The 27610-nt window shown below is 28.9% G+C and overlaps 1 protein-coding gene across 10 annotated transcripts in view; it reads right to left on the minus strand.

Moving 5' to 3' along the window:
- The window catches only part of LOC122859542 (glutamate receptor ionotropic, NMDA 2B), a 414324-nt gene that overhangs the window by 153677 nt on the left and 233037 nt on the right, over positions 1-27610 (minus strand). For all 10 annotated transcript variants that reach the window (XR_006374357.1, XM_044163202.1, XM_044163197.1 and 7 more), the window contains 2 exons: positions 27303-27415; positions 9166-9450 (listed from right to left, as the gene is read on the minus strand). Coding sequence is in view for 9 of the 10 variants with exons in the window: in XM_044163202.1 (XP_044019137.1) it covers positions 9166-9450; positions 27303-27415 (398 nt within the window). In the remaining variant the exon portion in view is untranslated. The remainder of the gene's footprint in view (positions 1-9165; positions 9451-27302; positions 27416-27610) is intronic.

Raw genomic sequence — 27610 nt, forward strand, 5'->3', positions numbered from 1 at the left:
AAAAATAATTAAAGATTTAATCCCCCCTACCACCCCCTAAAACGCTATGTTGGGGGTTGAAATTTTTTTTATTGCTCTTAATTAGTACACTTTTAATTTATAAAATATTTTCATGCCCCAATTTTCATTTTAAAGTTAGTAAAAAAATAATTAAAGTTTTAATCCTCCCTACCACCCCCTAAAACGCTATGTTGGGGGTTGAAATTTTTTTTATTGCTTTTAATTAGTACACTTTTAATTTAGAAAATATTTTCATGCCCCAATTTTCATTTTAAAGTTATTAAAAAAAATAATTAAAGTTTTCACCCCCCTACCACCCCCTTAAACGCTATGTTAAGGGTTGATATTTTTTTTATTGCTTTGAATTAGTCAATTATAAATTTACATAATATTTTTATGCCCCAATTTCGATTTTAAATTAGCAAAAAAAATTAAAATGTCTAGAATCCGCGTTTCCACCCCTTTTCACCCCCTAAAACGCTATGTTAAGGGACGTAATTTTTTTTTTAGGTTTTTATTAGTTGACTCTTAATTTAGAAAATATTTTCATGCCCCAATTTTAATTTTAAAGTTAGTAAAAAAAATAATTAAAGTTTTAATCCCCCCTACCACCCCCTAAAACGCTATGTTGGGGGTTGAAATTTTTTTTATTGCTTTTAATTAGTACACTTTTAATTTAGAAAATATTTTCATGCCCCAATTTTCATTTTAAAGTTATTAAAAAAAATAATTAAAGTTTTCACCCCCCTACCACCCCCTTAAACGCTATGTTAAGGGTTGATATTTTTTTTATTGCTTTTAATTAGTCAATTATTAATTTACATAATATTTTTATGCCCCAATTTCGATTTTAAATTAGCAAAAAAAATTAAAATGTCTAGAATCCGCGTTTCCACCCCTTTTCACCCCCTAAAACGCTATGTTAAGGGACGTAATTTTTTTTTTAGGTTTTTATTAGTTGACTCTTAATTTAGAAAATATTTTCATGCCCCAATTTTAATTTTAAAGTTAGTAAAAAAAATAATTAAAGTTTTAATCCCCCCTACCACCCCCTAAAACGCTATGTTGGGGGTTGAAATTTTTTTTATTGCTTTTAATTAGTCAATTATTAATTTACATAATATTTTTATTCCCCAATTTTGATTTTAAATTAGCAAAAAAAATTAAAATGTCTAGAATCCGCGTTTCCACCCCTTTTTACCCCCTCAAACGCTATGTTAAGGGTCGTAATTTTTTTTAGGTTTTTATCAGTTGACTCTTAATTTAGAAAATATTTTCATGCCCCAATTTTCATTTTAAAGTTAGTAAAAAAAATAATTAAAGTTATAATCCCCCCTACCACCCCCTAAAACGCTATGTTGGGGGTTGATTTTTTTTTATTGCTTTCAATTAGTTGACTCTTAATTTACAAACTACTTTCATACCCCAATTTTGATTTTAAAGTCAGTAAAAAAAATAATTAAAGTTTTAATCCCTCCTACCACCCCCTAAAACGCTATGTTAAGGGTTGATATTTTTTTTTTAGCTTTTAATTAGTCGACTTCTAATTTAGATAATATTAAACAGGCCCAATTTCGTTAAATAACAAAAAAAAAAAAAAAAAATAAGCCCGGGGCACCCGACACACCATATGTTTTCAGGTCCAATTTACGTTTGGCTGCCAGAGTGGCTGCCAGCTTCAGCGTCAACCATTTTAATAAATTTGTTTAACAAAGTTGGCTCCTCATCGAGACGCTCTTCGCAGATTATGTGGACGGAAATGGATTGGCGATATGCACAACGCATAAATCGTCCAATTATACCGGTATTGCGCCCCCGAAATTTAGTATTGGTTAGTATTTTATTTATAAAAATTTTACAAATATAATTCAATAATTTATTTATTTATTTATTAGATAAAATATTATATTGAAGCTATTCTCAGAGGTTTAATAGCTAGCACTATGTTTCCAAGACTAAGTGGTTTTCAAATGTATGATGATGATGTTTTAGATGCAAGACCACGATTTAGAGATTGTATGTATTTATTTTTTTATTTGTAAAAATTAAGATTCTAAGTACCACTGATAATAATAATAAATTCATGCTTTTAGACAATGTTCCTGCTAACGAGGCAAATGATAATAGTACAGTAATGGAAGATGAGTCTGACATGGCTATGGATGAGTTGGACCATCTCATAATATTCCCATCACTTGGAGGTAATAATTTGTGTGATTTTTTCTGATATATTTTTTTATAATATTTATGTCAATATATAAATTTTTTCTAGCAAAATATTCATTGATACCAGATGATCGATATGGTACAACTATAACTGCTGGTGAGTAAATATTTCTTTATTATAAGGAAAAAGGTAGTTATATGAATGCTAATTTATATGAATGCTAATTTATATTTTTTAATTTTTGTTGTAGAACTTTGCAGTGTTACGTATGTGTCAGATCAAGAGATGGATGTATATCAAGAATCTGATACTGAAACTGACAAAGTTTCAAGTACACAAAATAATGATGTTATCATAGAAGAATAATATATAAAAAAGAAAAAATATAATAACGAATTCCTATTTTTTTTAATGCTGAGAGAATTATATTTCGTATTTAACTAGTAGATAATAATTAATAAAATTGATCAATATGAAAAAATTAAATAATTCATTTATTTTTGTTACCACTATGACTTTTTTTACATTTTTCAGCGGCATGGGAACATAAGGCATGGGACATAAGACATGGGAACATGGGACATAGGAACATAACACATACTATACATGGGAACATGAGAACATGGGAACATAACACATTTTATACATGGGAACATGGGAACATAAGACACGGGAACATGGGAACATACTACATGGAAACATGGGACATCGCAATTTAAAATGACAAAATCTGTATTACTGACCGAGGGTAAGGATGAAAAATTTCTTTACCATCTCTACATTACCGGTCTCATTCCCCTGTCCCCTCGCCGATCTACCTTTTTTCGACCACCCCTTGTCACAGAACTCTGGTAGGTACACTACTTGTCTTTTATCGAAAAAGAGATATTGGAAAAGTTGAAGTGTTCAGAAGAGACACACAAAAAAAAAAAAAAAAAATCGAAAACTTTTAAAATGGCAGAGTTTGAGTACACACAAAACGCACGCAAACCAGTGGAATGCAATAGAGATACATGTTGAACTATTAGCAGATTATGTGATTCTTGTATGAGACTGTGTGTAAGGTAGTGAAAAAAAAAATGAAAAAAAAAAAAAGATCTGGTAACGTTTGTTGGGGCGTGTGGCCCTCGTTACCTATTAAATATTGAAATTTTTCAATACTCCGGCTAGGGCCATGCGTATCTTAATTTCTCAGATATAATCAAATTATGATTTTTTAATAATTTTATGGTTTATTAATAATAAAATTATTCAAAAAAAAATTTTCATGTTCATTGTTTTTTTCTCAAAAAATATTGGAGATAGCGACAAAACCCACTATGCGGGCGATAGAGTTTTTTGCGACGCAAAATAAGATCCCATTACGCGGTCTCTAGTCCAATTCTACGTTGAGTTATTCATTGCCTAATTTTCCAAAATTGTTAAAAAATTAATTGAAAATGCTATAACTTCCAGGATAATGAAAATAGAAACATTATATTAGGTCAATTGAAAGTTCTTAAAAAGCTCTGTTGTAGGAAATGTGCACTCAAAAAATTTATGGCGAATGCCACTGTAATGAGTTCAGTTACTGGAGTATGGTTGCAGTCACTATACGTATGTATAGTGAGTGCAACCATTTGTTCAACTGTGAGAGCTGAACTAAATTCAAGTAACCAAGTTCAGCTACCACAACCAAACTTCTAGTGCTGTCAACTGAAGTATTGTGCCCTCAGCTACACATGCATGCGCATATAACGTTTGCCATCTTTTTGCTTGTATTTTTGAGATTAAATATTAATTATAAATAATAATTGTTCATAGGGACTTTTGAGGAAAATGTTTTAGTAAAATAGAAACTGGAAAAATAACGAGATGATTTCATCGAAAAGTAGAAGTTAAGGTGTTACCCGCGCATACCTAGAGACCTCTTGCGTATGGAATTTAGAAACATAATATTCCTATGAGTGCGAATGAGATAAAAAAGAAGGAGAAAATCTTGTTTCTCAATTCAACTTTAGTATTTAGACAAAGACAAAAATTTATTTTTATTTATTGTAAAGTAAAAAGGTATCGAAGCCCTATTAATTTTTATATCAAAAGTTTCCTTATTGCTTCCTCTATCTATCTGTAGTTTTCGAAAAAGCTATCTGCGTTTTCCATAAAATGGCTGACCAGGTTTCTAAAAACTGAACCGGACTCTCCATAAGAACCTATGTATAACTTTCAAAAAAGTAGCCTACTTTAGTAATTAATTACTAAGTAATTAGCTACAAGAAAATTATCAAAAAATTTGAGCGTATGTATTATTATTTCATCAATCTGCTCAAAAAATTTCAAGGCTCTATCTGCGTTTTTGATTGGTGATGGTAATCTCTTAATATATTTTTTTTTGTAAATAAAGAATCTGTCAAATACATAACCTCAATTGAAAAATTAATGATACGATTGTTCAGCTCTTACGCTGAACAGTATGGTTGATATAGCTTACTCAGTTACTAGTAGCGAGTTCGGTTGCCGTAACCGAACTTCCTTGCAGCGTAACTTCGTATAGTGGCAATTGCCAAAAATTGAATATTTGATTTTGTTTTTTCTATTTTGGAGTTTTTTTTACGGAGGCTAGGAGCTGAAAGGCTTAGCCGCAGTATTGGATTTATCCCAAAAAAAAAAAAAACGTTCATAACTTCTAAACTAATTATCGTAAAGACTTCCGATTTGGCTAAACAGAATCGGCTCTAGAAATTCTATCGACCCTGATAGAGAAAAGCGATATCTATTCAGCCATTTTTTTTTTCCCAAAAAACGAGTAGGAAAAAAATTGTGTTTTTTTTTTTCGCATGAAAATTACTATTCGTACGATAAATATTCATTTGAAAAAGTTATAGAATTTTGAAAAACGATTATTTTAAGCTTAATATAAAACCTTAGCGACTACTCCATTTTGAGTTATAGGTTGTGCCGTTTTCATTTTCTAGGCAAACAATAACTCGTGATGAAATGGTGTTAGAGACTTCATATTAGGCTTAAAACATGTGTATTCGAAAAGTCTATCGCCTCTCTGGAAAAATTTTGATCTATGGATCACATTTTTCATAAAAATTGAAAAAAAAAACATTTTTTTTTTTTTTTTAAATTTAGTTTTTCGAAAAAAAAAAAAAAAAGTGACTGAACAGATAATGCTTCTTCTCATGAGGGGCGATGGAGTTTCTAAAGACGCGTTGTTCGAGCCTAATACAAAGTCTTTACTACAATTTTATCAAAAGTTATTGTTATAACTTTCGAGAAAATCGTCCTAGATACTTTGTATAAGACTTAAAAAGCATGTGTGGTAAAATCCTACAACTTTTAGTCGAAACTTTTTTCAAAAAAAATTATAGTTTTCATAAAATAGTAAATCATAAAATTTTTGAAATATTTTTGTCTCTTTTGTTTCAAAAATAGAAAGAAGTTGACTATTGGAATCAAGATAAACTCCTTGAGAGGCGATAGAGTTTTAAAAACCACGTTTTTTGAGCCTAATATGGAGTCATTCCGTTGATTCTAACAGAAGTTATAGCTTGCCTTAACTTGAAGGAAAAAAAAAAAAAAAATTGATTTTAAGAAAAATAAAAAAAAATAGACTATTATTGTATTGTTACTTTTAAAAATCATTTAGGAGATAAAATTTAACACGGCCCTAGCCGGAGTATTGAAAATTATTAATTTTCAACGGTAACGCGGGCCACACGCCTCAACAAACGTTACCAGATCTTTTTTTTTTTCTCAAAAACTATCAAAGATAGCGGGGGAAACCTATGATGCGGGCGATAGATTGTTTTAAGACGCAAAATATGAGCCTTGTAGATTCGTTTGAAACCGTTATAACTTTTGGGATGATAAAGATAGAGATATCAAACTAGGCTTGAATAAAAGTCCTAACAAAGTTCTGTTATGGGATATGTGGCTTTTTCTTCGGCCCTGAATAGTTTTTGAGAAAAAAATTGAATATTTGATTTTTTTTTTTTATATTTCAATGTTTTATTTTTTATTCTTAAGAACTATCAAAAATAGAGGAAAAAACCAACAATGCGGGTGATAAAGTTTTTTAAGATGCGAATTATGAGCCTATCAAGATGTCTCTATTTCAATTCTACGTTGAGTTATTCATTGCGTGATGTTTCAAAATTGTTAAAAAAATCGATTGAAAATGCTATAACTTTTAGAATAATAAAAATAAAACATTATATTAGCCTCTATTAAAAGTTCTTAAATAGCTGTGTTATAAAAAACGTGGATTTTGTCTCGGACTCAAAAAGTTTTTGAGAGAAAAAAATTAAATATCCGGTTTTTTCTTTTTCTATTTTTAAGTTTTTTAGGGAATTTTAATTTCCTATTGTTTTTGCTTTTTCGGTACCCCCACCCCTCCCCTTCAAAACACGTAGACCCCTTACGAAAATTTCCTAAGTCCTTTATTGTATCCATACACGATAAATATAAAAAAATATTAGGAAAATATCAGTAAATATGGAGGAAATATCAAGGAAAAATCACTGAATGTAAAGAAACACACGCTTAATGAGGGGCAATATAAAGTAAGAATTCATTATAAAAACACGATAAATATAGGCATATATGGAAGGTAAATCTTGAAATACAAAAGAAAACACGATAAATATGGATAAATATGGAGGAAAATTCACTGAGTCGAAAGAAAAATACGATAAATATGAGGAAATATCATAAAAAAATCATTTAATATAAAGAAAAACACGATAAATATAAGAAAATCTCGAAAAATATGGAAGGTAAATCATGAAACATAAAGAAAAACACGATAAATATGGGGCACTAGCAAGGAAAAATTATTAAACATAAAGAAAAACATGATAAATAGCAATATTATTATTATTATTATTATTATTTTGCAACGTGAACTTGTCACATGATTAAATGTAAACATTAGTATATCATGAAAATCTTTTTCGTTTTCCATCATGAACGACTAACTTATTGATGAATATAATATAAATAATGATATGAAAATTTGAATATTGAAAATAATTAGTAAATAGTGGACACAACAAGAAAATTCATGGTAAATAGTAATGATAAATTCAATAAAAATAAATATTTAGTAATGATGAAAAAAAATTTTATAGGTTATCTAAAATCGTACGTTGATTTTTCGTTCATGGTAAATGATGACAATCAAAAATGCTGCCATTTAAAACTGTATTTTTCTAGACGCTTGAAATTAGTAAGAGTCATCAGGTAAATTCAATTAAAGGTGTAAAAATTCTATAGGTTACCCAAGAATCATACTTTATATTTCTGTAATATGTAAATAACATAACAATGATGAACTCAAAACATATTAACAATTCAAATTTAAACCCCACAGGTTTACCCCAATCATGGTACAATAAAGTTGATAAAAACAAAAAATTTCGAAAATTAAAAGTAAGTGATTGTGGCAATGAAAATGATCCATTAGAAGGAAGCAGTGAAATGAACGTTTGAAATATATTTTTCCATGTTCATCATAAAAAATTGGGAATAAATATAATCAAAAAATCATAAATAATAATATCTACCATTCTATTGAAAAGAAATTAATATTCCTCCCGCAGGGAAGGCACAGCTGCTTTAGCAGCTGTCTCATAGTTATTTTTAATATCTCGAATTTTCAAATAATGCCGAATAAATTTAACTTCAAGGGTTGACTATTTAGTTTAAATTCTGGATTCGACAATGCTGTATAAGAAACTTTAATGTACACTCTTTAACCATGATGTTGCTATTATTCTTTCAAAATTGGAAAAATCAACCCGAAACAAACTGTTCTTCAATTTTGGTGCAATCTTATATTTCTCTAAGCAACACCAAATGGTTCAATAACTACATCTACACATAACCACAAGATACACAATAGCACAGAAGCAGTAAAATGATCGTTTGAAATATATTTTTTCATGTTCATAATAAAAAATTGGGAATAAATATAATCAAAAAATCATAAATAATAATATCTACAATTCTATTAAAAAGAAATTAAAATTCCCCCCGCAGGGACGGCTTTAACAGCTGTCCCATAATTTTTTTTTTTTCTCTAAAACTATCAAAAAAAGCAAAAAAAAACTATTATGCGGGCGATAGAGTTCTCGAAGACGCATCATTTAAGCCTAATACGATGTCTCTATGTCAATTCTACGACAAGTTATTCATTGCCTAATTTCCAAAAATTGTTAAAAAATTTTTTAAAAGTGATATAACTTTCAGGATAATGAAGATAAAAACATTATATGAAGCTTCATTAAAAGCTTTTGAAAAGCTTTGTTCTAGAATATGTAGGATGTTTTTTGACCTTGAATATATTTTTAGAAAAAAAATTAAATGTCTGATTTTTTTTTTTCTATTTTCGAGTTTTATTTTTTTCTCTGAAAAACTATTAAAGATAGTGAAAAAAAATGAGAATACGGGCGATGGAATTCTCGAAGTTGCATCATTTAAGCCCAATACGATACCTTTCTGTCAATTTGGTCGTATGTAATGAACGTTTTTTTTTCTTCGTTATAGAATACAAAGAATACCGTTTATACTTACCGTTCACACTAGAATAATCACAGACAGGAGCAAAAAAAAATCCTTTTAATCATGGCTATGTTCAATACGGATACCATACACTTTCTAAATCAATCACCAAGATTCTTCAATAAAAAATACCGCAATAAATTGAAATGAATAATAAGTGATAAATTCAACACTTATGATATTTTCAAAAAGGCATACATTTGAACGGACGAATTTCATCGTCTGATAGTGAAAAATATTTTGAGGTATTTTTTGCCTTTCCTAAAAGGCAAAAAGTACGGAAATCAGCGATAAAAATTTCCCTCCGTTCTTGCAATCATAGTACAGTGGCGTGTTTAACTATTGTGTTGCTATGTGAAATAATGTTATTATGAAGTCTAATACGATTAGACCTTAGTCTTCTGGTTAATACATGACATTGTCTTTTGAAAATATTCAATAATACTTACCCACTCCTGACTGCTTCAATACCGTCAACAACAGTGGATTTATTGTAAGTGCTCATGTAAGCATGCATCGGCTTGAAATATTTGGATAGTGTGCTATCTGTATGACTCCATGGTATTGTACCAAATTTAAACATTGGCTTATGTGTCCAAGGTTTCGATAAACGTGAATCATCTAGTCCAGTAAATTCATGATATTCTTCTCGTGTTATCATGAAAGCAGCCAAGTTGGCAGTATAAATAGCGAGAAATACGACAGCGAACATTGCCCAAATGTTTGTCATGAATCTGTTAACGAAAAAATATGTTATTATACGATAAATGAATAAAAGGAACTGATAATTTCATTTCTCGCGTATTCTGAAAGCGGAGTTGAAGAAAAAAATATTAATTTCGAACTGAATAAGACAAATAAATATCAATTTTTTGTATCCATAAGACTGTCTTATTTTTTTACTGAAGCTAAATTGAACTTGACAAGTTATCTGATCTTGTATTCTTACAATTCATATATATTATACTATATTATAAAAAAAATGGATGACGAATAGATGTACGTCAGTGTTAACTTGAAGAAGCTTCGAAAAAATAAGAAGCCTCGTGGTCTAGAGGTCAAGGCGTTTGCCCGGTAAGCAAAACACCCGGGTTCGATTCCCGGCGGGGGAACTTTCTATCTTTTCTAAGTTTTTGGTTCTTTTCAACTATTATAAGTAGTTATACTACTATAATTGGTTCACTTTCTAGATGGTAACCCGACCATTTTTTTTTGTATAATTTTTCTAAGATTTAAATTTTAAGAAGAGCAGTTTTTAGTTCAACAGTACGCACAAGAAAATAGTGAAAATATAAGACGTCTTGTTTTTTTCAACGTTTTTGTTTTCTGCTCATTACCGTGCATGTTGAAAAGATTAGTTTGAACCTTTAATAACTTCTTCACCAAGCGAGATAGACTTCTCAAATTAAGACCTAACATCGATAATTCTTTTATAAACGTATTTTAAATATTATGAAAAAACAATGGCTCTAATGACGAATAGAAGGACGTCAGTGTCAACTTAATGAAACTTGGAAAAAATTGAGAAGCCTTGTGATCTAGAGGTTATGGCGTTTGCCTGGAAAGTAAAAGCCTCGGGTTCGAATCCTGGCGGGGGAATTTCTTAATTTTTTCCAAGTTTCTGTTTTATAAAAATGGCACATAAGCAAATGTCCCATGATATACCGGACTGGGAAAATGTTCATGTTCTCTTATTCGACAAAAGTAAGGAAACCGGGCCGGTTCTATATCATCCCTTAATTAAAATTCGTAAAAAAAAAAAAATAAATAAAAAAAAAAAAAAAAAAGGGTAGTTTTTAGAGGGTAGTTGGGGGTGTAGATAAGATGTTGAGGATTGAGGGATTGGGGACCGGATGTCGTTGACTCATGTATGATGAAAGAGATTGTTTATATAAACGTTATTAACGGTTTTTTGTTTATATAAATACATAAAAAATTTATGGATTTTTCTTAGAAAAAAATATAAAATAAAAGCATGCGTCATTAACGAAAAATTTAGATATAAGTGGGGCAACATAATAATATCAAGTTTTACGTATATGTAAATTATTATATATGTATTTGTTTCTACAAAACGATTTTTTTAATTAAAAATATATCAGTGCATTAAACGTGTTCGTGACGAAGATGTTAAAAAAAATATGGAATTGATTGTAGATATACAAGGATTTAAGCAACCTCACAACGCATTTGTTTCAAAAGAGTTTGCTGCAATTAATGTTCAAAACAACGAAACACATTGTTTTGTATTTAAGCCACCGAATACATGGAATCATCTACCTGCAAAATACAAGTCAATTAATCTGTGGTTGATACGAAATTGGCATGGGTTATCGTGGGAGTGTGGTGATGTATCTTATAATGACATGAAACTGATAATTTCTAACGTCTTGAAATCAGCTTGTTATATATATGTAAAAGGTGACAAGAAAAAAAAGTGGTTGGATGAAATCACTGACAATTCAAAAGTAATAATTGGTTTATATTCAATGGATTCTCCAGGAATAAGAACAATAAAAAATCAAATAACAAATCATCCAGGAATTCATTATGCTATACGTAATTGTCATTGTGCACTTGACAATGTACAACAGTTAAAACTATGGTTTCAGAATTATTGGGGTGAGAAATCATCTCTTAATAAATCTATACAGTTGTACTATGCATTGAAAAATTTATCGAAACTTAGAAAAGAAGATATAGAAATTTTACCAGGAAACTTTATACGCCTCGGAATCAATGGATGAAATTTGGGATAAATTGCCTGAAAATTTGAAAAACAACCATAAATTCATCGGAGAGCGTCGTTGTGAAGAACATTTTAATTTTTTGGGTTTATATACAGATGCATTTGATGGACCATTACCAAAAAAAAAAAAATTGTATTCCATGTCAAAATAAATAAATGCACCAGTGTTAAATAGAGTTTGAAATTTATCAAAATTTTTTGATGAATAATGCTGAATATAATACACAAGAAGAAAAGCTGAATTCATTTCTTGAAGATTTACATATATACATTGGAAAAAAGTTGAACTTCTACGATTCTCAATGTTTTTGGATACGTATGATGAAGTATATTCAATGACTGAAAGTCAAATTAAATTAATTGACTCATTTGAGCTACCACCATACGTCTATGATGAAAAGGATCTTGTATTAAAATATTTTGATCGGACTGGAATTCCAACTTTAACACCACTCATACAAGAATTATTTGAGCTATGGAATAAATATGAAAAAATCGAACAGAGATTCATAGAAGAACAAGAAAGCGAAGAAGACATTGAAGAACAAGATCAAGAAACAGACAGCGAAGAATAATTTTTAAAAATGTATTATATAAAAGTAAAATAAATATCTATGAACCAATGTTGTATTTTAAAAAAATGTTTCTTTATTTATTTTTAGTTTTACAAAATTCATTATGTTTTTTTATTAATATTGGATCTATAATTCCACTTAATTTTTTTATCCGCATTTGAAATCTTTCATGATCTCGAGCCATTGTTTCCCATTCTGCACGTCTTGCTGATCGATAGGCATACGCCCATGTATACATCACGTGTACGGTAGTGGTAGTAAACGATACATGCATCTTTTGAATAATATTGATTGCAGAATTTTTTGATTAGTTTTCTTAATATCTTCTGGACATTTGAGTTTGAAATATTTTATTTTTGATTTTTGAATGTTTTCTTTTGGTTCTATTTTATTTTTATTATCCATTTGTTTATTATTTTTTAATTGAAAATTGTAGTTAATATTTCGGTCGATGATCTCCTACTGAGCCATATTTTCCTTGCTTTACATAACCATAATATGGCTCAGAACCTCGCAATGATTTAGATATTTCAAAATAATTTTTCCTCGATTCTTTTTCAACTTTTGATTCGTATTGCATTCCACTTGAACGCGAGGAGCTATTATCACTTGTATTTTTATCCATTATTTTGAAGCAAAATGTATTTTTAATTATTTTTCTTTTCTTGACCAAGCAGAAAAAAATTTAGAATCTTTGGATTTCGGTTCCTTGTATTGTTGTTGTTTCCTTTCTTCTTTTTTAGCTTTCGTCTCTTTGATCAAGGGAGTTTTATCAGAATATTCGTCAGTAGATTTATTTTTTTTAAACATTTCGATATTTACTACATAAAAGTTAAACATTGAATGAAAGATTTTGAGTCTGGGATTAAATTTAAACTAATTTTCTGACGGAGCCACTGATTGGATTGTACTCAACAATGCGATCATGTAATATTAAACAATAAGCCGATGTTTCAGCGGGAAACTGTTCGAATGATTCGAATTCAAGTCGTATATCAACGGGTCCAGATTTTAAAAATTCGTTTTGTTTTGAACAATCAATTACAATAAGAGGAGCCTGATCTATGTATTCTTTTTTTGTTAATAATGGTTCTGATTCTTTTCCGTAATACGAAACTTGAAATTGAGCAAACATGTCATATAATAAAGCATATTGGTTTTGCGTTATGTTAATATTAAGATAACCATATGGATATGATTGAGAATTCAAGAAAAGTTTAATATCTCTCATCATACAATGATCAAAAAGACTGGCATCTTTATTCGCAACATTTTTTCGTGCTGTTTGAAAACCAACGATGACGTATCTTGGTTTTTCAAGTTGTGTTGATGTTTTAACAGTCTAAATATGCTTTGTTGTTCCTGGTAGCAAAAGATAATCATACAGTTTTTAAGTACGAAAATTCATTGCTATAGATGGATCAAAATTAAGTAATTGAATTTTTTGTTTGTCTGACACTCGTATATATGGCACTATCCGCTCAATTTTTTCTAAACTAATTTTTACATTTTCAGCAGCAGCATCAGCAACAGTTACAATAATAAGTTCATGCTTTGCATTAATAATTATTTTACGATAATCTTCAGCGAAACCTAATAATATACTAAATGGAATTGATATATTAAAATTTCCTTCATTATCAAATATTTTTTCATCGTTTATCCAGCCTGCATTTTCAAGAAATGCTTTTTGATTAGGTTTAAATGATACATATCCTTTCATTACAGTTGTAAGGCCAACATTTTTACTACGATCAACTTCCCTGCCATTGATTTTATAACGAATTTCTTTAAACATATGAGCGATTGACATTTTAACAAGAGAAGTTGTAGCAGCAACAGCAGTTCCATTACTTTTTGTAAAATTTCCTGTAATATGCAGTGAACTTTTACTTGGTAATAAACACAAGTCTTCATTTTGAACTCCAATTCTTATTTCATCACTATTATTAAATTTTGAAGCGCCATATGGCAGATGAGTGTGAAGCTCATAATGAGCGACTAATTCATAAAATATTATAGGTTTTTGAATATTTAAGATTTTTTCCATAGTCGAAAGCAAAGAAAACAAGAAAATTGTATAACTACTTTTTCTTTTTTAGTTTTAAACCGAGATTATCCAGAAACTGAATGTTCTGACGTTTTATCACTTTCAGCGGTCTTTGAAGACTGCTTGACTTTTGGCATGTCAATTGATTTTTATAACTCTGTCTATAAACTTTTCTAGTAAAAACGATTCCTATTATTATAGACGCTTTACATGCAAACGTATTGTTATAGTTTCTCCTCGAAAATTCACTAAGTCTCCGTCTTGATCAACAATTTTTAATTGAATATTGTGTTGCTTGTACGGTGATCGGAAGATAAATGACATGCGATGGCACTTCTATAATCTTATATCCTTTTGGGACACAAGGAAAAAATTCATGAATCGTGTGAACTGGTCGATCATTCATGTAAGCACCTGTCGTTATATTACATTCAATACGCAAAGCATTGACTTTTATGATGGTAACAGTCAAATCTGATTTATGCACAACGTTTAGCGTTAATATTTGTGATGAAAATCCGAGCAATTGACCTATAGTATTATTTTCTTGGAAATTTATAGAATTATCACATAATATTTCACAACATAATTCATTTGTATTAGCTTTGATACTCAGAGAAATTTCTGGTAGTTCTTTCTTTATATAGTCTTCAATATCTTCAATTTCATAAGTGCCAGTAGGTATTGTAATTATATAGTCACCCACATGAAATTTATTATTGTATTCATCAATATTTGGTATTGAATTAAATGTTAATAATTCAACAAGTCCCATAACATAATTTTTATCTTGAGATAATTCTATTGGTGGAAAATATTGAGCCTCTAGAATAGAGGAGGCTCCAGACAGTGTTAGCTTGAACGAAACACTCATGACTAATATTGAAACTGTATGTACATATGTATTTATAATTTTCCAGCTAAAAATTTTAAACATAAATGACCACATATAACTGTATCATATTTTTGATAATTTTTATAATTATATTTAATGCTATCAACACCGAGATATTTTTTAAGTTCTTCAGGAGGGCCTGAGTCTCCAAAACTATCAAAATAAATAACTTGATCATTTTTTTTTTTTATATGCAACCCAGTGTGTACCGGGACCATCTTTATCATTAAAATTGATTATTGATGACTCATACTTCCTAGGACCTGATTTAGGTAAATCATTTCTCATGAATACACCTCGAAAATATGGAATTTTTAAAGATTTTGCATATTTGATAAGATCAATATCAGTCAACGCTCGATGTGGTAGCTTCACATGTTTTTTGATGGCTTTAAAAATAAACCAAATCCTTTTTTATGAGGCTGCAAAAACATACCATTTTCCAAAGCAATTGATTCCATTTTTGTATTATGACGTTTATTTTCTTCAAGTCTACTTTTTGCAGCATTTGCTTCATTGAAAGTTTTCACTACTGTAGCAGCTCCACCCGATAAAGCACCCACTGCACTAAGACCAGCAAAAATAGGCATTAAAAACGGTAAAAATCCTCCAATTTTTGCTGGTAATGGTAAAACACGGGGTAACCGAATATTTTTTTTACCATCAGATTTTTTCACAGCATCACGTGCTCCCTTTATAATTGATTTGATAGGATCGCCTCCAGACTGAGTAAGTTTTTTATTTTTTATTTTTCTAGTTCCTTTTTTTTTCAATGCCATACCCATTTTTACTTCTGCTTCCATAGCGTTTGTTATTCTCCAAGCTGCTGCTTTTTCAGCAATAGAAGAGTCGTTAGCAAGAACACGTTGCCAAGCTTTTTCAGCAAGTTCTCTGTCAGCCTGATGTCTAGTGACTAAATTATCTTTATTTTTTTCGTATTGTATATCGTGTTCTTTACACGATTCGTCTAGCGGATTTATACCTCGAACACCTCGTTCTAATCTTTTTGCTAATCTAGTACCAGGTCCACAATAATTGTATTTTGGTATATGTAACTCAAAAGGAAGTTTATTAATAATTTTATTTACAATACCTTTTCCTTTTTTTTTTTGACGTCTGTGCTCAATCATAGTTTGAAGGTAACTGACGTAAACGATTATAAGAGCTTGTATTCATATCAAAACGATTCAGTAATAATTAGGACTTGCTCCAACGTACACAATGCAATTTAATAAACAAAACAAAAAATTATCAGTAACCAATTTTGATGAACTTATTCAACAGAGTAGCGAAAGAAAAGAAAAAAGGCATGGTGAATTACTACCAAACACTGTTCGAGGAATATTTTGTGGTCCTAGCGGAAAAACGAACGTATTATTTGCAATGATCACGCATGAAAATGGTTTAAGATTCGAAAATGTTTATGTTTACTCAAAGTCTTTGAATCAGCCAAAATATAAATTGCTAGAAAAATTATTACAATCTGTAAAAGGTATCGGTTATTTTCCTTTTAATGAACATGAACAAGTACTTCAGCCTCAAGATACGAAACCAAACTCTGTTATGATTTTTGATGATGTTTCATGTGAAAAACAAGATAATATCAGAGCTTTTTTTTGTATGGGTCGACATCAAGACGTAGATTGTTTTTATCTTTGTCAAACTTATGCTCGAATACCTAAACATTTGATTCGAAATAATGCGAATTTTTTAGTTCTTTTTGAGCAAGATGATCTTAATTTAAAAAGAATATATTTTGATCATGTGAATACAGATATGACATACACAGAATTTAAAAATTTATGTTATACATGTTGGAAAGATGATAAACATGGATTCATTGTAATTGATAAAGATAGTGAATTAAATAATGGTTGATATAGAAAAAGCTTTGATTGTTATATCAGTATAAAATCAAAGTAAACTTTATGTTGATAATAGTATTATCATAGATGTCAAGTAATGAACATCAATATGGACAATAAAATAAAAATAAATGAAAAGAAGGAGTTACTAAGTCAAATTGCTAGAGCCAGTCATGCTATTAGACAAAAACATAAAATTTTGAAATTAGGACAAGAAACATCAGATAATATTGCAAGCAATGTATTTAATCCTATTGTGACACCACTTCAAAAATTAGTTGAGGCATCAAATCAAAATAATAATAACAATAATATAAAACAAGAAATCAAAGATGAAATCAATAAAGTGTCAATTAAAACAGAGGAAAAATATGACAATGATTTATTAACTGACGATGATGATGATGACCGTCAAGAAGATCAAATGGCTGATTCATCGTTTGCAAGTGCTCTGGGCTCTGATAGGAGTTTAAATCAAACGCTTCAATCTACCCCAAAAAATACTCAAAAATATTTAAAAAGACTTAATAGACAAAAGCATTCAGATAGTGGTTATAATATTCGTAAATTGAAACAAGATAATATGCTTAAATTTGGAAATTCACAAGTTGAATTTAAAGATAATAAAATTTATATTGCTAATTCAATATATGATGAAACACCAGGCTTACTAGAATTATTATTTTTAAGTAGCCCCAATGCATCACTGATTAAAAAAAATGATGAAAAAAATTTTATTGATATTATAAAATTAACAAATATTCATCACAAATATTATGACCCAAAAGGTGATTTAAGAACCGAAAATACTAAAAAATATAAGGAATATATTTTACCATTCATCAACTTAATAACACATCAAGGCTCCGGCTAGCCTAAATATAAAATTACCAATACTTCTGCAATTGATTATGTTTATTGGGATAATCCCAATGAGCTTATTGATCGTCTTAGACTTTTGATAGCTTCTCAAGCAGCTGCAAATCATGGAAATAATAATGAAATAATTTCAATTATAGAAGAATTGAAAGAGGCTGAAATAATCTATCAATTAATATGCATAACATAAATTTATTCAGTTGATATCCATCGATCAAACAAATATGAGCATCGATGTTTTTGGACGCCAATTAACACAAAGTAAAATAAAAGCTAAGGGTACGCGTGGACCTGCTGGTAAGGGTTTTAAAATAACAAAAGACCGACAATATGATATTAATTATCGAAGACTGTGTAATATCGCTGATCCTGTATTAATTACAGATGCAGCATCGGTAAAAATAGTACGCAATATTGTAAAAGAAGAGACACGAGCTTTGTATCAAATAACATCGTCTTTGAGAGATATAGCTGATACTAATACGACACTCATCGATTCACTTAAATCTGAAATAAAAATAAATCAAAACAATCAATCTATTCTGATTGAATCCCTACAAGATCTTGTAACGCGTAACGCTGATGTAATTTATCAGCTTGATAAAAAAGTAGTTAAATTGGATACCAATAAAAATTCTATCGTAAATTTAATTACAAATCTCGAAAACCGAGTTTCAATTTTAAATAAGTTTGAAAGTGATAATCAAAACTTTACTGGATCTTTAAAAAATCTAGAAAATAAGCTCAATATTTTAGAAGGAGCTAACAGCGACATAAAAATTTTTACACACAACATCAAAAATAAATTAAGTTATTTAGAAAAAAATATTCAAGAGAATTCGGAAAAAAATTCAAAAAACTCGATAAATATTTCAGAAATTAATTTTCAATTAAAAGAATTAACTAATGGAGGACAAAAAAGCTCAAGTAGTTGAAGAGCTTCATAGGCCAGCACGTAGAAATTATATTCGACGTCATGTAGATATAAGAGGTCTCGATGAAACGTGGCAAGCAGATCTTGTTGAAATGATCCCTTATTCATCTGTCAATAATGGTTACAAATATTTACTTACAATCATAGATACATTTTCTAAATATGCTTTGGCAATTCCTGTAAAAACAAAAAATAGTAAAGACGTCACCAATGCTATGAAATCTGTCCTAGTGCAAAAACAGAATTTGATGGTTGATCAGGGTCGAGAATTTTGGAATAAAGAATTTCAAACATTAATGAAAGAATATAATATACATTTATATCACACGTTTAGCAATTTAAAAGCATCAATTGTTGAACGATTTAATCGTACATTAAAAAATCTCATGTGGAAGAAGTTTACTCTTCAAGGTTCATATAAATGGCAAAAACTATTACCAGATATATTACAACAATATAATAATACAAAACATCAAACAATAAAAATGAAACCTCTACATGTTAATTCAGTTAACGAGAAACATATATTAAAAAGTATTTATCAAAATTTTAAAATTAATAGAAAACCAAAAAATAAATATATCGTTGGCGATAAAGTACGTATAAGTAAATATAAAAATGTTTTTGAGAAAGGATATACACCGATTTTTACAACTGTAATATTTACCGTAAGCGAAGTTGAAGGCATTGATCCTGTAACTTATAAACTCATAGACTATGAAAATAATCCGATTCAAGGAGGTTTTTATGAAGAAGAATTAACTTCAGTGAAATACACAGACATTTATCTTGTTGAAAAAATTCTAAAAAAACGTGGCAATAAATTTTTTTGTAAGTTCTTGGGATTCGATTCACGACATAATACATGGATTGATAAATCTAACTTATGAGTACATCTCAAAATCAGATGAGTGGAGATTCGACTATATATTATAAGGTTTTGTTCTGAAAGCTGACAGTTGGAGCTTAAATTTAGTTGTGAGTTTTTGTTAAATGTAATAAAAAAATAAAACATGGTTCGTTTTATTGATGTACAAGGATTCGGTAATCCAGAAATGTGGTTGGATTTTTCATATAAAGAGTTTGCTTGGTTAGAGCTAGACGCTAAATATGAAAATGTAAATTGGAAAGATAATCATTTTATTCTTGCTGAAGAATATCCTGCAACAGAATGTCTGCAAAGAGAGAAAAAGGAAATTTTATGGTGTCAATCTAAAATTCATGGCATACCCTGGAGTTTTGGCGAAACACCTTATAAAAAGGCATTCTTCGAAATTCAACATTGTGTTTTTTATGAAGGACCTGTAATTGTCAACGGAAGTTCAACAAAAGATTTGATTGAATACGTATGCGGTTTATATCATGAAGAGAACAATAAATTGGTATTCGATTTACAACAATTAGGTGCTCCAGACTTCAATAAAATGGAAGAAAAAGCATCATTTTCACACTCTGAAATGCATCCACTCTGTAAAAATTACGATTGCGCCGTTGAAAATGTATACAAAATGAAACAATGGTTTAAAAAAAATTTTCCAAACATCAATACTGAAGAAGATTTTACCTAGATACAACTTTTAGAAAAAAGAATAATTAACAAATAATAATTTAAAAAAACAAAAATTGTATTTGAAAAAATAAAAAATCATTTTTATAACATATTTGAGTATTATTTATTCATTTATTTATTTTTTTATATCCCCATGGTACAGTGCCTGTAGTATTTGGCAGGAAAATTCGTTTGTCGTCTTGCCAACTTAATGCTAATTTTGTTTGTAAAATTGTATGAACTACATGTTTTTTACTTCTAATTCAATAGTGTTTTTTAATTAAATTCTTATGACTAAATAAACATTCTTTATAATCATTGAACTCAATTTCTTTCATTACAGATCTTTTTACGCCTTTTGCTTTTTTTATAATTTTATCTTCATTTAATATTCTCATGTTGTAAGCTTTTGCACGCAAACCAACAAATTCCGTTACAATTTTGCCTTGATTTTCGTCTTTCATAACACCGATTTTTCGTTTATTTACTAAAGGCATGTTATAAATATTATTTTCTGGATAATCAGCTGTATCAAATTTTTCCAAATTTTTTTTCATACATTCATAAATATCAGGTATTGTGAATAAATAAGCTAAAGCATCTGTATCCATGTATAAAAGTTTATCTGAATTTCCGTACGTTTTCTTAACATAATCATAATGAAAATCATACAAATAAAATTTAGAAATTTCAAGAATTGAAAACCCTATATAAATTGGTTTGTCAAATTTTATTTTTACTCTAGACATTTCAATAACAACAAGATCTTTTCCAAGTATCATACTACAATGAAAATTTGGTTTTGATATTAGTGATTTTGCTCCATATCGTCCATCCCATTTTGTTATCATTTTCACATCTCTTCCACCACGTAAATTTTCAATTGCTTCACCATATATTACATTATTTAATAATTTAAATATTAAAACGCCGACAGCATTAGTTGATTCCTGTCTTTTTTGAGTATTGAAATCTATATATTTTTTTAACCAAGGTGATTGCTTAAACTTTAAAATTCTATGAATTTTTTTTAGCTGCATACCTAGACCTAAATATTGTTTTAGACTTCTATACGAATAACATAATTTTTTTTTAGATATAAAGTGGACATTAGTTTGACTTGTTTGGAATTTGGTGGGATAAGATGCTCAGGACAAAGTGGAAAGTCACGATGATCATCAAATAAACTCTCAGGATATTCTAAATCTACTTCTAATATATATCCAACGTCTGAATCATCTGCAATTTTAAATACATCAATATTTTTATCATCATCCCACTCAAATCCTGCATAAGGCAAATAATTCATCATTGAATGTCCATAAAGATTGTTAATATCATAATACATTATATAAGATTCATCTATATTAGTATTAAAGTCAGGCATGTATCTGTTATTTGCTTCAGCATACCTGTTTGTACGTTGTGCAACTTCACCTCTGATTCTTTTTTCAATGAATAAATATTTTTCTGGATCAGTTAAGAGTTCTAATTCTATCTCTGTACATTTCAACATACAATCAAATGAAAAACCTGGGATAGTATAGTAGTGTATAGGATCCAAACCATAATTTGAGATACAATTTTTTCGAAAATTTTCAAAAACATCAGCCAATAATAACACATCAGCTTGCAAACAAATATTACTATAGTCACCTAATATTTTAATTTTAAATGTATTCCACACTTTTATTGCATGCTCATAAACACTATCCGAAATATTTTTATTACTTAATTTTGAAAAAAAAACTTTTTTAGGTGGTAAAGATGTTTCATTTAATTTATCAAAAAAATCTGTATATTCATAAGGATAAGCACCTTTTCGTTTGAGTAATTGAAATTCTTCTTCACTATTACAATATTTTCTAGTTATTTTTTTATCACAATCTTCCAAATATGACGCAAGATTGTCAAGGCTACTAGGCATAAATTTAAACGAATCGAGAAATCTTAGGTGTATACAGATTAGACCTGTCCAAAAGAAAGAATTTTTTTTTTTGTACCCTCCTGAGGTCTAAATTTGTTCTTTATGATGACACAAAAAAAAAAATAAAAAAATTTTTTTTTTAGGATTTTTTTTGAGCCTGCTCATCGGGTTTTTGTATTTCCCATTTGATTAACACGCGCGCGTATGGCTCTATATCTTTGACTTTGCATAACTCAGTCAGTTTTGATCCTAAAGAGTTGATATTAGTCTCATTTTTTAGCCCATGAAAATACCTTTAAATTGTCACTGTACATTTTTTTTGTACTGTTTTTTCTTTTTTCGTCAAAAAAAGCTTGAAAATCATGATTTGCAATTTCACTGCTAAACATATTTTATTTAACATAAAAATTTTTTTCTCTATTAAGCTCAACAATTTTATACTTTCGAATAATAATACTTATCCTACTAATAATAATAATAAAATACGTTTACAAGTTAAATTGCATATACCTATAAAGTCATGATTTTTGAGGTTTTCTTGAAACAAAACTATTAATAGTACAAAAAAATGTACAGTGACAATTTGAAGGTATTTTCATGAGCTAAAAAATGAGACTAATATCAACTCTTTAGGATTAAAACTGACTGAGTTATGCAAAGTCAAAGATATACAGCTATACACGCGCGTGTTAATCAAATGGGAAATACAAAAACCCGATGAGCAGGCTCAAAAAAAATCCTAAAAAAAACATTTTTTTATTTTATATTTGTGTCATCATAAAGAACAAATTTAGACCTCAGGAGGGTACAAAAAAAAAAATTATTTTTTTTTTGGACAGGTCTAATACAGATACTTCCAGAATCATTTAATTTTTTATACCTAACTTCTTTGGTGAATGAAACATATTTTTCTTTATGTATAGGTAATAGCTTTATTGAGCCTTCGAATTGATGAGCCAATGATTTAATAATAAAAGAACTTAATAATAAACGATAAATATAGGAAAATATCTGCAAATATAAAGGAAAAATTACTGAATATAAAGAAGAATCCGATCATTATGGGAACATTCCAGTAAATATGGAAAAAAAATTACTGAATATAAAGAAAAATACGATATATATGGAAAAATATCAGTAAATATGGAGAAAAAGTCGCTGAATATAAAGAAAAACCGATAAATATAGAAAAATATCAGGAAATCTGAAGAAAAAAGCGCTGAATATAGAGACAACTCCGATAATTATGGGAAAATATCAGAGAAATATTAGTAAATATCAATGAAAACTTACTCAATACAAAGAAAAATAGGATAAATATGGGAAATACAAGTAAATATGTAGGAAAAATTACTGAATATGAAGAAAAATACGATACATATGGGAAAATATCAGTAAATGTAAAGAAAAATGTAGAAAAAACGATAAATATGGAGAAATATCAGTGAATATGAAGGAAAAATTACTAAATATAAAGAAAAAATCGCTGAATATAAAGAAAAGTCCGATAATTATCAGAAAATATCAGGGAAAACTCACTGAATATAAAGAAAAATACGATAAATATGGAAATTATCAGTAAATATTAAGGAAAATGTAGGAAAAAATATGTCAATATCAAAGAAAAATCAGTAAATATAAGAAAAATTACGATAAATATAGGAACATATCAATTAAGTTCTCCCCCCCCCTCCAACCATAGTAGATCCCTCGAAAGTCTCTTAATTAATCTAAACACGATGAAATGGGAAAACATCAGTAAACATAGAGGAAAATATAGAAAAATATAGCAAAATATCATGAAAAAATCACTGAATATAACGAAAAATATGATAAATATGGAAAAATATGAAAGAAAAAAACCACTAAATATATAAAAAAAAATATGATTTCAATTATGTTACCCCCTTTTAATATGCGAATGGGAATCTAAGAGAAATTATCAAATAACCCACAAAAAAAAAAAATAAAAATGAAATGACAAGTTTAAAAAAAAAACAGAAGAAAATAATACGATATATGTGACCTAAGATATAATAATGTGGAGAATAATCAGAATCCATTTCAGTCAAATTAAAAACAACATATCATAACCAAAAATTAATGACATAAAAATAAAAACAAAATTAATGCAACAACATCACATCATCAATAGAAAAAAAAAAAACATCTATCATTTTTAACCAATTTGAGAACAGATACAACGAAATTTTTGAAATCATAAGCCAATAAAATCGAAATGGGTAAAAGAAAACAGGAAGGGAACAATCCAAAAATGAAGAAAAAAAAATAAAACTGAGTGATAAAAACACAACAAAAAATACATTGATGAATAAGAAAATTAAAAAAAATAACAGATTTAAAATTAAACACAATATGGTAAGTCAAAAATTAGAAATGAATATAATTTACGTAAAAAATTAAATTAAAAATTCAATACAGTGATACAATTCGAGCAGGAATTATAAATAAAAGTGAAATAAAGGAATGGAAAAACGAACGAGGAACTGGTCAAAAATTTACGATGGATATATGTGATGAGAGTGACAAAATAAGATGTATTTTTTTTTTTTTGGAGAAGCTGCAAATGAAGATCATGGATTGATTGAGGTACCGTTATCAATAAAATGTATAAAACGAAAAGATAAATTATTAACATATGAGAAATTATTAAATATTCAAGTTGAACAAAATATATATGATCACTGAAGGATTAGTGAGAAAAGTTCATAAACAAAAGATAATAAACAGAGGCTAATAAAAAATTCGAAGACGATGAGAAAAATGAAAATATAATAAAGATTAATTTCGAATTGAAAAAATACAAGAAATTATCTACCAAATAATTCATGTGCAGGTAAAATTATTTTAGCAAAAAAAAAAAAAAAAAAATGTCAATGCTGATAATGTTATTATATAGATATCACCGCAGTCATAATAGCAATAAATGAAGTAGAATTTATATATGCAATGACAGGACGGTTATTAAAAAAAAGAACAATAACATTAGCAGACGACAGTGATCATGAAGTAAAATAAAATTTGAATCACGTGAATTTAGAAACCCACGTTTTTCAAACGAGATAAAATATTTATATTCACGTGATCATCCAGTGAAAATAAAATCAAATATGATCGTAAAAAATTAAGGTTTCAAAAAAAAATAAACAAATGTAAACAAAGTATTCTCAACATTTCTACTTCTCCGTCAGTTGTTGATTCTTTTTTTTTTTTTTCGTTGATCTTGTACATTAATTTCGTAAATCCATCTTTTTCTTAGCTACTGCTTGTCCTTTAAATTTTTTTTTATTCAATAAATAAAATTCGTGTAACTTTATTTTTTAAGAATAAAAATTCCAAGGACGAGCAGTAGCTAAGGGAAAGATGAAGCTAAAGAATTACTGCTGCTTTTTTTTTTCATATTTTTTTTTTTTAATCGCAACCACATGTATTATATTTATTCAATAATTTTTCACGTTTCCAAAGATTTTTTATTTATTTCACAAATTTATTTTTTCACATAAGAATAATTCAAGCTCTTTATGTATACGTTCCAAAATCATTGTTGTAACGTTTACTATCGTGGCGCATCGGATAACGCGTTCGCTTCTCACTCCGCTGTCCCGAGTTCAAACCCCGGTTAGGCTAATAATTCTATATCGTTTTCGGTTAGTTTAGAAAATGAAAATTGTCTTGTCTAATCTAACCCCTCAGTTACTGTCATTGAAATAATTAAAAAAGTTAATTAATTTATTATAAATTAATTATTTTTTTTTCACGTGATTCTAACGTAAAATTATCATTGTTGAAATATATGAAAAAAAAAAAAGAAATATTTATTTTCACGTGACACAAAGTTTTTTATCTTACAAATTTATTTATTTTCACGTGGTTCTCGAGTGAAAAGTCATTTGTTTACGTTGAGTTTATTTTAACGTTTTGATCACGTGAAATTATCTTTACTACACGTTAATTCTACTGTAATGGTCTCTCGGTCCAAAAAAACTTGATTCATCACGTGAAAATAGAAAAATTGTCGTATAAAAATAACATTTTTTTTCTCTCAGTGTAGAAATATCCTTGTTTCTGTCTGAAGAGTTGAACAAACGTAGTGTAGAACTAAAATAGTCCATTTCTGCTTAGAATTAACTATTCACAGTGGAAAAGTGGAGGACTAATGTTAACAAAACACGTTTGTGTCCGTATCAGTACACTAACTGTATTTGTATTGTAAGAAAATAGAATTCGCTAACGAACAAAAAGTGAGCGTTGCTGAGTAAAATTTTAACTATGAGACTGAGATGCATAACTAGCATTGTTTTTTTTTCTAGATTCCGTTCAAAGTACCCTTATCAAATAACATTTCCATTGTTCCTGACGAAATCAATGTTGTATTTTCTAAAGTGCAGAGGGAATTTTCAGAATCTGATTTTTCCTACATGTTGGTCAGAGAACCTGACCATATTCGATTTTGTGGCTGAGTTTAAAAGTTTAAGAGTGTAAGAGCTTTCAAGTTAAGCACTTACTTAGCAGCGTTTACGAAGAGTGAAAAAGATAAGAAAAAGTTACTAGTAAGCTTCAATGGCCCAACACTATTTTTTTTCTCACATCTGCCTTAAAAACAGTCGTTATTCATGTTAATTCAACATATGAACTATTGGATTGCCAGGAGAATTTTTTAATGACACAAATTAAAAAGGAAAAGTCTGAAGCTGAGGGAAAGATTATTCTTTCTTCGAATAACGTCGACGATTACATTAGCTCCTCGTGAATAGAATATTACCGAACTATTTCTAAAATTATAATTCAATAATAAAGAAATAATTAAATGATCAAGAGACAATACATATGTCACGTTGAAATTATTCAATTCTCAAAAACCTGAAAAAAAAAACAAAATGCAGTGTGTGTTATTGTAGGCACAGGGAAGCGAAACTTTACCAAAAATTTGACTGTACATAAACGTTCAATTGCTTCAAGCATAAACAATAGATAAGTAAGTGAGTAACAACAAAGTTCTACCTGTTCACAAAATAATCGATGAAATTAGACTAGAAGTGTGAATAAAAGTTTCTCGTTTGATCCTGGCTGATTACTTTTTATCGTCGGTCAGAAAATCAGTTACGAATTATAATTCGTATAGTATATGTATATGATATTTACCTTGCGGTGAATGCACGAGGTGAGTCGATGTGTACGGCTGCCTGGAAAAGAACTGCCCAAACAAGCCAGTATGTCCTTGACAAAGAAAATCGGTGATTTTCGGATAGATCCATCTGTAATTTTCATTTCTCATTTATTTGTCTTAAAAGATAAAAAAAAGTCAACGTAGAATTTTTTACATACTCAGCTAAATTTGAGGGACCTATGGAAGTTTGAACTTGGAACTTGTTCACTTAAAGTAGACAATCTTGTCTACTCAAATTAACCACGGTCACTTACATGGATTAGATGAGTAAAAATCTTTTATA

Source organism: Aphidius gifuensis, linkage group LG6 (assembly GCF_014905175.1).
Source record: "Aphidius gifuensis isolate YNYX2018 linkage group LG6, ASM1490517v1, whole genome shotgun sequence".
Lineage (NCBI taxonomy): Eukaryota > Metazoa > Arthropoda > Insecta > Hymenoptera > Braconidae > Aphidius > Aphidius gifuensis.